The 13,616-nt window shown below is 36.1% G+C and overlaps 1 protein-coding gene across 2 annotated transcripts in view; it reads left to right on the top strand.

Annotated features, from left to right (window-relative positions):
- LOC125233158 overlaps positions 1-13,616 on the top strand; it is an 85,569-nt gene that overhangs the window by 59,373 nt on the left and 12,580 nt on the right. For both annotated transcript variants that reach the window (XM_048139044.1, XM_048139045.1), the window contains one exon: positions 2,269-2,386. In XM_048139044.1, the coding sequence (XP_047995001.1) occupies positions 2,269-2,386 (118 nt within the window). The remainder of the gene's footprint in view (positions 1-2,268; positions 2,387-13,616) is intronic.

Here is a 13,616-nt window from a genome sequence, read left to right as displayed (position 1 = left end):
AATATATGACTAAATAAATAATAAATTTATATGTAGGTATTAATTGAAAGAAGGAAAAGATGTTTGAAGGATTAGAATTATGATGAGTTCTTACTAACACACTAATGTTAAAATAGCTGTAAAATCGAATAAAATCACTTATTACTCTATCCTGTCATACAACGTATGGGAACAGTGTAAGTGCAAAATTGTCCTTCCAATTCTAAGAGAAATTCCGATATAAAGGTCCATATTGCAATGGACCCCACATATCGGTCCACTCATGATAGATGCTTGGAAAAGCGATAAAGAATGATCGTCTGACTCTAGATATGAAACATTCGTCAACACCATGCGTGCTCTTGATAAGAACGTCATATTTTACTATTTCGTTTAGTTTGCATTACTTATCTAAACACGCAACATGTTTGTTTCTAGAAGGTTAATTAAGGACGATAAATCTGGCTGCCTCTTGTTTTAAATAAATTCTCCTTATTCTAGTTTTTTTTTAATTTAAATATCCAATTCAAAAGTCTGGTTTTGCAGGGTGGTTGCAGGGATCCACGGGTAATGTTATTTGCTAGTAACAAGCAATTATCTTGCTCATTTGCCGTTCTCATAAAACTATGACGAACTTTTCTCCACCATTTACTTTTACTTTTTTTCGATTCCTAAAGCTACATGTAGAAGTATTTAATTAAAATAGATTTGCTACTATTTAAAAATTGGGGTCCTAAAGTGCCTCTAGGATACCTATAGTTTCGTCATGTCCGTCTGTCCGTCTGTCCGTCTGTCCGTCTGTCCGTCTGTCACAGCCGATTTACTCGGAAACTATAAGTAATTATGACACAATGTGCATTTTAAATATTTCTTAATCCTTTTTTTGTAGTTTTTGTGTATTACTGATCCCAAATTTCTTTCAAAGATGTTCTCTGTATAATATTTACTAAAAGCTGTTTATTACCTTGAAAGCGATACTGCGTAAATACTCGTATTTGCCCCACCTCCAAAGTCATCGGGAGATGTGCCCACGCAAATTCATTTAAAGCTGTGCGCGTCATATGAAAGTCATATATATCATGAGACGTTCTAAACAAAAATGACGTATGTTCTTATGAATTCTATATCCGTCATTTTAGATACTAGGTATTCTTTGTGGTGTGTGACAATATTTAATATTATCATGTATTGTATCTTTTTTCAAATATATATTCGGATGAGTATTTAAAATATGCGAAACTGTATGGGTTTTACTTTCTTGGGCAATAGTTGTACATACCTATATGTATATTATGAACACATTTTCTTAAGGTTTTGTACGTAGTTATTTTTGATGCGTTTTTTGATCCGCCACTTTTTAAGCTAACCGAACCCAGTAACGAGCTCTTTTGATTCTAATAGGAGACATAAAGTATCTCAATGTCTTCATACATAGGTACTCCTAGGTTTGTATAATTATACAAACTTTAAATCTATTGATCTTTTTTTATAAAGAGTAAAAGTAAAACGTACAGAGTAATTATTTATAACATATGACTTTATGAAGTAAGATGAGAGATTTGACGCATTCAGTGTTAGATCATTCTGTTTACGTTTGCCGAGTGCGCTCTAATGCGCATTTTACGTCATGTAAACAATTTTTCATAAGTAGGGAAAATCAATTTAGATTTATTATGTATTGTTTCTTATTGGACTGACCTTCAGGAGTCCGATTTAGATCTTCAAACTAATATTATTTTGATATGACCTTGAAGTGAAAGTAGTGCTCATGCATGAGATGTAATACGTAACCGTTTTCTACGCTCTTGGTTCATCTTTTTCAGTAAAAGGTTTCGACTTTTGAAGTTTCTTACTTTTATTGAAAAAAATGTATTTCAGAAAAGCGTCTGGCTGTATCATAACATTCTAGTAGGTGGCAGGAGGAATAGTACATCACGATACAAGTGCGAAAAAAAAGGAAGTTCGAAACGAGTGGCAATAAATTAAAACACGACTGAAGGGAGTGTTTAAATCGACACGAGTTACGAATTTCCTTTTCGCACGTGTATCGTACGACGTTTTTCAGTACAGATAGATAGCCCTCCGAAGTTTCGACCTGACATGGACTGTATAACTTCTCACACTAGTGCGTAAAAAAAAACACCATCTGTACTGAAACTACTTATATCTAAATTTACTTGGGACTATATCTAAATTTTACACACGTAAGAATCGATGATTATTTAAATTGTAATACTTAATAAGTATTTATTATTTTATTTTCTATAATATTTATTTTCTTGTTCGCAGGCGCCAATGAAAATTGCAACAAAGATATGCTACAGCGGTGTGCGATGGACTTGCCTGTTCTGAATTCACCGGAGATCTCCTTCGCATTAACCAGAGAAGAATTAGACAAAAGTTGCATGTAAGTTCTAACAATATTATTGCAAACATTAAATAAAATCCAACTCGGAACACTTGGAGCACTTTTTCACTTTTTCTTTGTATATGACATTTATTTAATGTTTAAAACATAAGTAGTGTGACTATTTAAAATACAAGTTAAAATATTTTCTATGAAAATAATTTAATTTGTCTTAGAATATTATTGCAATCTGGAACTTCGCTATTTCGTGTAAGACTTACACTGTAAGTAGTAGTAGGAAATCGTGTTAGTTTAAATCATTATATTCTGCAATTTTGCTGTCCTGTATATTGAATTTTTGTACTTTAATACAAAAATCTCAGAAATATTATTTTGATTTATATTTAAATTTACATGTTCTTTATTAAGGTAATAAAAATTTAAATAACAAATAAATAATAAGCTAACTTTAAAAAAATACTTTTAGAGAACGTTTACACCACCAAGTTGTAGGTATAAGTATTCGAACTTTACACTACACTGACATTGGGACCTTTTATATCTCCAAAAGAGACTAAAATCTCTATTATTTGGTTCAATATTTTTATAATATTTGCTATGTATTTTTATGTCACTGTAAATGTGAATAGTGAAAGAGCCTTTGAGTTCCATTTTTTAAATAATATTTCTTTAATTTTGATATTCTAAACAAAAAAAATGCCATGAAAGTCCTCGGAAATTGGGCTACAGTGCCTATACTTAATACCTACATAAAATACTCTAATAGGGGTTCAACAAATGGAAACCCCTTCTTATAAATGGCCATTTTAAAAACACAAATCAAACTTACATTTTATACTCAAAGGATCGTCATAGACTTGAAACAAAATCCACATCTCCATACAAACGCCTGCAAGGAAAATGTGTTCAAACTGTAGTTTCCGCCGCACCGCTTCCAAGATATTGCAGGCGTAACGTTCGCTTACATTAACTTATCATATCATATCATATCATATCATTTATTTCTTGCTTTTGTGGGTTTACAATAGATCTTACAACTAGACATCAGTGCTTTTACCACAAACCCTGTTAGGGCGCTGCATTATTATATACTTATAAACTAAAATATACAATATTTACAACATACCTAACTACCATGCAGTTTACATATGTAGGCTCTTAAAACTATTCAGACTCCAAAAAGCTATAATATTCATTTATATCATAAAAACAATTAGCAACCAAAAATTCTTTAAGAGTTTTATAAAACAAATTTTCTTTTTCTATTAATTTTATACAATCTGGTAGTTTATTATAAATATTTACACACATATGATGCGTGCCAGCACTAACAATTTGTAATCTAGTGAACGAGCTTACTAACCTATCTCTATTTCTTAAGTTTTGAGTCAAACTACAACTAAAATTCTTATGCATCTCTTTGACAACGAATAAATATCGGAAATAAATATACCTATAGATATGTCAGCGTCACTATGAATAATGACTTTAAAGAAAAGTCACTTTTGACACTGAGACAGGGACCTTACTGTCGATGGCGCTTACGTCCCGCGGCGTCGGTTATTTATTTATTTATTCGTATGGCTTAATTGTTTAGTCATATATAAAGGTACTAGCTTTTGCCCGCGGCTTGCTCGCGTTAGAAAGAGACAAAAAGTAGCCTATGTCACTCTCCATCCCTTTAACTATATCCACTTAAAAAATCACGTCAATTCGTCGCTCTGTTTTGCCGTGAAAGACGGACAAACAAACAGACACACACACTTTCCCATTTATAATATTAGTATGGATGGATTCTAAGGTTCTGGATCCATTGGATTACATCATTATGCAGGGTGAACAAGTCCGCAGGGTTTCCACTGTATTTGCTGATAGGGCAGTGCTGAACGATGTGCTCGATGTCCTGCGCGGGAGCCCAGCAACTGCACCCTGGAGATTTTATCCATCCACATTTGTGCAGGAATGCTCGGGTACGGCCGCAGCCGGTTCTCAACCTATTTAGTTGGTACCATTCTTTTCTAGGCAGCGAGAAGCCAGGTGGTCTTACTTTTATTGCAAAATTACATACATACATACATACAATCACGCCTGTATCCCATGAAGGGGTAGGCAGAGCACATGAAACTACTAAAGTATCAGTGCCACTCTTGGCAAATAAGGGGTTGACAGAAAACAAAGTGTGATACTATACAGCACGACCACGGATGATTTTATTAATTCCGATGCGGTACAAATTCACGAAAAAAAATGTACTTTTTTGTACTGACGTTTAAAAAAAATGTACCCTTATGATTTTGGAGTTTCGACATAGGGCCCGGGGTCGTGCTAGGTAGGTACTCCCTAGCACGACCACACTATATTTAATGAGATTTTAAATTTCTGTTGCAGTACAAATTCACGAAAAAAAATGTACTTTTTTGTACTTACCTTTTAAAAAAAATACCCTCATGGTTTCGGAGTTTTGACATGGGGTGTGGTCGTGCTAGATAGGTGGTACTTCCTGGCACGAACACACTATATTTATGTTTAATTTGATGGTCAAATGAATACTAAACAAGTGTTTTGAAATTGTACTATGTAAATTACTTCAAAAACTTAGTGCGGTCGTGCCAGGGAGTACCTATCTAGCACGACCACAACCCATGTCGAAACTCCGAAACCATGAGGGTACTTTTTATAAAAAGGTAAGTACAGAAAAGTACATTTTTTTTCGTGAATTTGTACCACTACAGAAATTTAAAAAATCATTAAATATAGAGTGGTCGTGCCAGGAAGTACCACCTATCTAGCACGACCACACCCCATGTCAAAACTCCGAAACCATGAGGGTATTTTTTTTAAAAGGTAAGTACAAAAAAAGTACATTTTTTTCGTGAATTTGTACTGCAACAGAAATTTAAAATCTCATTAAATATAGTGTGGTCGTGCCAGGGAGTACCTACCTAGCACGACCTATTTAATGATTTTTTAAATTTCTGTAGTGGTACAAATTCACGAAAAAAAATGTACTTTTCTGTACTTACCTTTTTATAAAAAGTACCCTCATGGTTTCGGAGTTTCGACATGGGTTGTGGTCGTGCTAGATAGGTACTCCCTGGCACGACCGCACTAAGTTTTTGAAGTAATTTACATAGTACAATTCAAAACACTTGTTTAGTATTCATTTGACCATCAAATTAAACATAAATATAGTGTGTTCGTGCCAGGAAGTACCACCTATCTAGCACGACCACACCTCATGTCAAAACTCCGAAACCATGAGGGTATTTTTTTTTTAAAGGTAAGTACAAAAAAGTACATTTTTTTTCGTGAATTTGTACTGCAACAGAAATTTAAAATCTCATTAAATATAGTGTGGTCGTGCTAGGGAGTACCTACCTAGCACGACCCCGGGCCCTATGTCGAAACTCCAAAATCATAAGGGTACATTTTTTTTAAACGTCAGTACAAAAAAGTACATTTTTTTTCGTGAATTTGTACCGCATCAGAATTAATAAAATCATCCGTGGTCGTGCTGTATAGTATCACACAAAACAAAACTGTGACATTGCAGTGACAGGTTGCCAGCCTCTCGCCTACGCCACAATTTAACCCATATCCCACAGCCGCCTTTTACGACACCCAGCACGGGAAGAAAGGGGGTGGTGAAATTCTTAACCCGTCACCACACGGGCTATTGCAAAATTCACGTGGGATAACACATTACTGCTTATCAGCATCCTATTCATACTGACGCCGACATACGTCATTGCAATAATGTACTCATAGTCATATTGAGAAAATTATACTATGAGACCAACAACCTATATCATCATTATCCTCCTTGCGTTATCCCGGCATTTGCCACCAACAACCTATATCACTAAAAAAATTGTTCTTCCATACATATTATGAAATAGATATTTTTTTGCTGTGTAAAACGACATTTTACACCACTATCGAAATATACCGGTATATACCGGTATTTCTCGATACCGGTACAAAATGGCATATTTTGTAGTCATGAAATGTACCGGGTATCAATTCCACTGCGCAGTAAACAAATTGCTTTGCAAATACTGAGCTGCACAGATTGCTGAAATATGCATGAGTTTAATTGCAGATAATCGATGGATGGCTCCTGAAAATAAAACTGTTGGCGCGATTTACAATGGCGATATAAACGACGGCGTGTCGAATATTGACTGTAGTGAACGTGAAAAATATAAACAGTAAACACAAGCTTTCTTGAGCTTATCGGCACTCAGTCAATCTGTATAAGAAATGAAATGTCCTATGACATTTGTACGCATGACATAGCCACTATAACGGCCCGGCCACGACATTGGTCTAAGCGCGACAGCGGTGAGCGGCGGCCATAAATTGGAGCGAAACACAGCGATGGGACTTTTCATTCGCACGTATGGCTGCCGCTCACCGCTGTCGCGCTTAGACCAATGTCGTGGCCGGGCCGTAATATCTCTTTCGTAGCTATCTATCTCTATCGCTCTTGCGTATCGTCGGGACAGAGCCAGACTGCATTTCTGTGGCGTTTGGCGTCACAGAACTGTAATATTTATTTAGTTATATTTGTTAAGCATATTGACTTTTCAAGTCAAATTTTGTCAAGCTTCGATTTCTTATAATCGGATTCATGAGGAATTGAGGAAACTCCTCAAACCTTAACGGTATACGTATATTAATTTTTGTTGCCATCAAATAATTAAAGCATTAAAAGCAGTTTAAAAAAATACCTACACATTTCTACATAATCCAACATTCGCAAGTAGCTTTCACCAGAACCCCAAAGGCGGCGGTTTTTTTTCTTAAAAATTATTACAGACCAGTGTGGCTAACGTAAGTCTACATGCATCAGGTCGATTCGGCCCCACACGTGTATGGTTATTTGGGATGTCCATTCGATGGCAATTAGGCCAATTGCGACATTATCTGGGTAAAGGGACCTTATTGTCCATGGCACTTACGTCCCGCAGCGTCGTTTTTGTACACGAACATCGCTCATAACGGCGTAAGCGCCATCGACAATTATTTATTTATTTATTAACACTGCATGTTATACATATATATATCGACCAGCAATTAACTGTCAATAATTTACCTAACTTTGTGTAGGATTAGGAACTAAGTTATATATGAATACTAGCTTTTGCCCGCGGCTTCGCTCTCGTTAGAAAGAGACAAAAAGTAGCCTATGTCACTCTCCATCCCTTCAACTATCTCCACTTAAAAAATCACGCCAATTCGTCGCTCGGTTTTGCCGTGAAAGGCGGACAAACAAACAGACACACACTTTCCCATTTATAATATTAGTATGGATTATAATTATATGCATTCCATAATTGCAAAATGGTGTAAAACATGAGCACACATTCAAATGCATGCTTTATTTGATTGCAGTGAATTGATTCGTCGCGCTTGAAAATAATACCACAGCTGCATTTTACAAGGACGTCAATATCGTATTAACGACATGTGATTTTTAGTGGGCGTATAGGTGTAATTAACATTGGTAATGTGAGGTTACAGCAACTTCTAATTTCACAAAAAAGAAACCTTTCATGGGAGAATTCGCAAACAAGGTTCCAACATTTAACAATTTTATTTTATTTTAACTGGAAAATTAAAACCGGAAACACATTTTGCGCCATGAGTTGTTATCGTTTTGACAACAATCCATATTAATCTTGGCTCAAATCACCCCAAATCACGCGTACCGTAATTTGGGATGAGTTCAGCCACAACTGACTTTCAAACTATTACTATTAAGTCCATACTTTTGAGCATAGTCTGATCCACTAATATTACATTATAGCACATTATTTGGCAGCCTTGATCCAAGGCAGGCCGTCCAAAAAATCTTAGGCTCCCATAATTAACTTAATAATAGGCTAGTTTCCTACTAGTCAAATCAGCTTCTTTTTAAGAACTGACAAAACGATTTCCTAATATGGAATTACTATGAAATATGTACTGAGGACTGACGTCACGGTCAATTCATTTACTTTATATCTTTCTCTTTGACTTATTAAATAGAAATTCTGTTTAAATATAACTACTATCCATATTTTTCTTCTTATTATGTGGTGCTTTATTTCGTGCACTGCATAAAATATTTTTCCCCTCACTAGCTCGGAAACACGTGTTTTGTCCTTTAATACCAGCGGGTAAAAACGCATTTTATCCACTAGTGGGTAAAGTAATTTGACCGTGAATAAAGTCAAATTAACTGCTTTAAAATTAATAAAAGTAGGTGAATCTAGTAATAAAGATGATTTACCACCTGTGGGACTACCGGAAGCAGTGATAAACGCATTTTTTGCGTTGTAGTTTCCTCGCTACAGTGAGGGGAAAAGTTTCGTGTTATAGTCCATTTCAAATACGATGGCCCGATGGCACTCGAAACTTAACAATAGGGCTCATAATGTCTGCCTTTTGTTATCTAATTAGGCCCACTTCAAATTGGCACGCGTCGGTGCAATCTGCATGCAACTAAAGCGTGATTGAGACATTTTGAGACTTGAAAATAAAAATACATAATATTTGATATTTACAGTATTTTTAATTATAATTGTATGCCTTTTTTATATTAATTGAACAGGTAACATCTAATAATTTAAAACGAAAAATTTTATACAACATGTAACATCTAATAATTTAAAACTAAAATACTAAAATAAAATATCATGTTTAAGGTCATTCGCTTTCTTTAAATATTAGATCATTAGGTTGCGAGAAAAACACCACGCCGCCAAAAGGGTCTGGCCAGGTATCTTTTGTTATCACTAATCCTATTGTTAACGCTAATTGACCGTCTCAAGTGCCATCGGGCCATCGTATTTGAAATGGACTATACACTCGGGTGCAAATGTATTTTACTTCTCGTGTGTTAAAAAACTCGCAAGTTCAGGATTCTATTCTCGAACCACTCGCTTCGCTCGTGGTTCAACTATAGATTCCTTTCACTTGCTCGTTTTTCAATTCCACACTCGGCGTTAAAATACAACTTTGCCCCCTTGTATAACAAATAACTATTATTTTAAGTATAGGAAACTAGCCTATTAATAGCACCTCAGTTAGGTGGGGCGTGGGAAAAACTCTTAAAACCAGAAAGAACCCCAAAGAGAATAATAAAAAACCTACTTCATATGAAGTCCTCAAGATTTTTGCAACATACTGAAACATTATTTTATTTGTAGACAATATATACCTATGTAATTTTTTTTTTTTTTTATTTTATTATAAATGGGCTTACTCTTGACCACAGACTAGCCAAAGGCAAAGACGTGGCCTACGATGGAGTGAGCTCGCCCAGAAGATGGCTTAAATAATTACACACAGTCGCTAACTAACTACTTACTCCTAATTGACATCGACAACTTTAGTCGCACCTCACTCACTCCTACTAACTTCGGAACTGACTGAAAGTGGGTGCGTAATTTATAACCCTTAAGTAATGATTAATCTCAAGATTAGAAATAATTGTTCGGTCTTTAACAGTTAAGGAGGTGAGACGGTAAAACGTTAAGGCTTCGGATAGGGTTGCCAATAACAAAAATTCAAAAACAGCGTGGAAATACTGCCAGACTTCTGGGTACCTTGCCCACTGACAGCGATTTAGGGCATTTTTTATTTGGAGGTTAGATATTTAGTTTTAAGTACTTTTATTATGTTTTTTTGTTTGTTTTTAGTTATAAATAAACTAATTTCCCCAAAAATGTGCTGACACCAAGAATTTAAATACATATCAGAACTCGGATCTCATATATAAAAATGTAACTCTAAATAGTCCTACAATTTCATGGACAAAACTAGATGGCGCTGTTCGTTTTTTTTTAAGATCAAACGGCTTATGTATTTATTTTACCATCATGATATCACTTCGATGGGTTCCCTCTATTTGGCATAACTTTAATTGTCCGAAACGATTTTCGCATAACAGACTTCGCATAATTGATTTTCGCCGAATGTTAATTTGGCAGAAAATAATATGCTGTTAAGAGAGTCGGTTTGGTTAGGTTTTTCGCTATGATAAAAATAGTAAATTTTAAACGCAGAAATAATTTATACATAAAAACCATTCGGCTAATTTTTTGCATGAAATATATTCGGCTTATGTAACTATTACCGATAAGTGAATTATCAATATGATTATGCCAAAAAGAATTCTCGATTGTAAAATTATGCCAAAACAAGGGGAACCCACTTCGATACCTACAAATTTTGAAAAAAGTATTGTAGGCCTCAGCAGTGTATGTAGTTAACATAGTATTTAATAGATGGCGCTAACAAACGGAGTTACGATGCCTAGTATGCAGATTATGAATCCTTTATAATTATATTCCTGACATGTCCTGTATTGGACAGTCAAAGTACGTCTACTAAAGAGTCACTGCGACTAACATCTTTTTTAGGGTTCCGTAGTCAACTAAGAACCCTAATAGTTTCGCCATGTCTGTCTGTTCGCCCGTCCGTCCGCGGATAATCTCAGTAACCGTTAGCACTAAGAAAGATGAAATTTGTTACCCATATCACAAAATACATATTAGTACAAGTACATATGTATATCAATCACGCCAACAAAGTGAAAAAAAAACTATTAAGGTACCCCCGTTACGTACACGTAGTGGGAATAAATTACTTTATTTTTTAATTTCAACCCTAACGTGTGATATATTGTTAGATAGGTATTTAAAAATGAATGGGGTTTACTAAAAACCATTTTTTGTAAATGTTAATTTAAAAAAAAATGTTCCTCCCCTCTAACTTTTGAACCATAACTTTAAAAAATATGAAAAAAATCTCAACAGTAGAACTTTATAAAAAGTATCTAGGAAAATTATTTTGTATTTCATGGATTGAACAGTTTTTGACAAAATGTCGGAAACTACGCAATCCTACACCGAGCGTGGTCGATACGCAACCCGACATGCTCTTGGCCGGTTTTTTTTAGTTATCACAACTTTGTACTGAAACTTTTTATTTTAAATATTATGTGCTGTGTTCTTTTTAACCCCCGACGCAAAAACGAAGGGGTGTTATAAGTTTGACGTGTCTGTCTGTCTGTCCGTCTGTCTGTCTGTTTGTCTCTGTGTGTGTCTGTCTGTGGCATCGTAGCTCCCAAACGGATGAACCGATTTAGGTTTAGTTTTTTTTTGTCTGAAAGCTGAGTTAGTCGGGAGTGTTCTTAGCCATGTTTCATGAAAATCGGTCCACTATGTCGCGGTCGGGGTTTTCAAAATTTTAATTTTGTGGTTAGGTTATCTTGTACAATAAAGTGTTTACTTACTTACATATCATACAGGCAAAACTGTACACGATTATTTGCACATAGATGCTTTTGACAGTAGAGTAAATTATCGCAAGGTAATCTATGTATACTATATAAGTATGCCCTAAGCCAGAGTCTCAAACGTCAGAGGAAACCATATGGCACCCCTATTCACGGAACGCTCAACTTCGTGAAAACCGGCTAACTTCGGTAAAATGGCTAACTTTTGCCAAAGACGCAGACGTACCGTAGACGTCAGCAACTTCATAGAGAAATATGACTAAGGAGAGAGTGGTAACTCCATACATCAACGCATTTTCTAGTCGATATAGCGTCAAGTAGCGTGAAGTACTGCAACTTGTCAATAGATGTCGCAACGAACAAAAAGTGTAAAGCTTCAAAATTTTCAGTGAATATTACAATCGGATTAATCGGTAGATTCGCTAGGTATTCTATTTTCAACTTCTATGGCCTATTTAATAAAGACAATTGTCGCCTGACAGTGACACCTGTGCCTATGTCTGGGTAGATAAGGTAACATTGTTCCTCAGTGTCAATATGTCTTTGTTGAACAGGCAATGAACGGCAACGAACAAGGAACTATTGACGCTGAGAAACAAGTCCTTGCGTTATCCCGGCATTTGTCACGGATCTTGGGAGCCTGGGGTCCGCTGTGACAACTAATCGCTGTGAAAGCCAAGATTTGGCGTAGGCACTAGTTTTACGAAAGCGACTGCCATCTGACCTTCCGACCCAAAGGGTAACTAGGCTTTATTGGAATTAGTCCGGTTTCCTCACGATGTTTTTCTTCACAGAAAAGCGACTGGAAAATATCAAATAACATTTCGCACATAAGTTCCGAAAAACTCATTGGTACGAGCCGGGCTTCGAACCCGCGACCTCCGGATTGAAAGTCGCACGCTCTTACCGCTAGGCCACCAGCGCTTAGAAACAATGTTACTTATAGGCACAGAACTGTCAGTGTCAAAAGTGTCAATGTCACTGTGGGGCAGCTAGCGTGCGTCCAGACCACAGTATAATAAAGAGTACTATCGTACAGTATGGCCATTCCCGCTCCCCGCTGAAAGTGCCGCCCACCCCCTCTCGGTTACCTAACAGTTACCGCCTGTCAAAACCGCGAACAGTCGACCTGTCATATCTCACTCATACAAGCATGGTACGCGTTCACCTACACGAGCTTAGACTGTGTGTTAGGAACGCGCCTCTTTCATATATTTGATCGCCAGTGTCCGAGATGTGTCCAGACTATGCAGCGTCGAGTCAGGGAATGTGTATGAGCTTCAATTGTTTGACATGTACGCGTTGCACGACGCACGCCCCACCCCGCTGCACGCCCAATATAAGCGTGCACTGAGGCCTTACACCAATTACGTAAAGTAAAATTCATAATCCTACGGACTAAATTGACAAATGACTGACAGGTAAAATGATACCAGGAACAGCAAAATTAAAATAGGGAAGGGTATATGTCGATAACAATATATCGACAAGTTGTAAAGTACATACAACAGACAAGTTTAAATCAAGAATAAGTATATTAGTTTCAAATAAGAGGTACACATTTTGGTTTGTTCTATGTATCTTCGAGGTAGTGGATGGATGCCACGCATTTTTACCCACTAGTTTTAAAACATAAAAAGGTTTCCAAGCCTGTAGGTAAAAAGTAAAATACCATGTCCGACGATAATCAATTATCTGTCACGCTATGGCAAGTATGTCATAAATATCTATATAATTTTCGAATAATATTATTGCTGCTTCGAAATAAAAAAAATATCTCTAATTAGCGGTCTACAGACCTTTTAATCTGTCGAAATCACAGAAAAAGTTGGTATATTGATTAGCCGATCAAATTGCCAATTTCATTGTCCCGTCTGGGTACACCTTAAATCTACGATGTAATCATAATTTAAATACCGATAAGAACGACACTGGCCAAACTGTGGCAACATTCGTTCACACTTACTTGTCAATTTGGTC

This window comes from Leguminivora glycinivorella, chromosome 14 (genome assembly GCF_023078275.1).
Source record: "Leguminivora glycinivorella isolate SPB_JAAS2020 chromosome 14, LegGlyc_1.1, whole genome shotgun sequence".
Classification (NCBI taxonomy): domain Eukaryota; kingdom Metazoa; phylum Arthropoda; class Insecta; order Lepidoptera; family Tortricidae; genus Leguminivora; species Leguminivora glycinivorella.
This window is presented reverse-complemented; position numbering and strand designations above follow the sequence as displayed.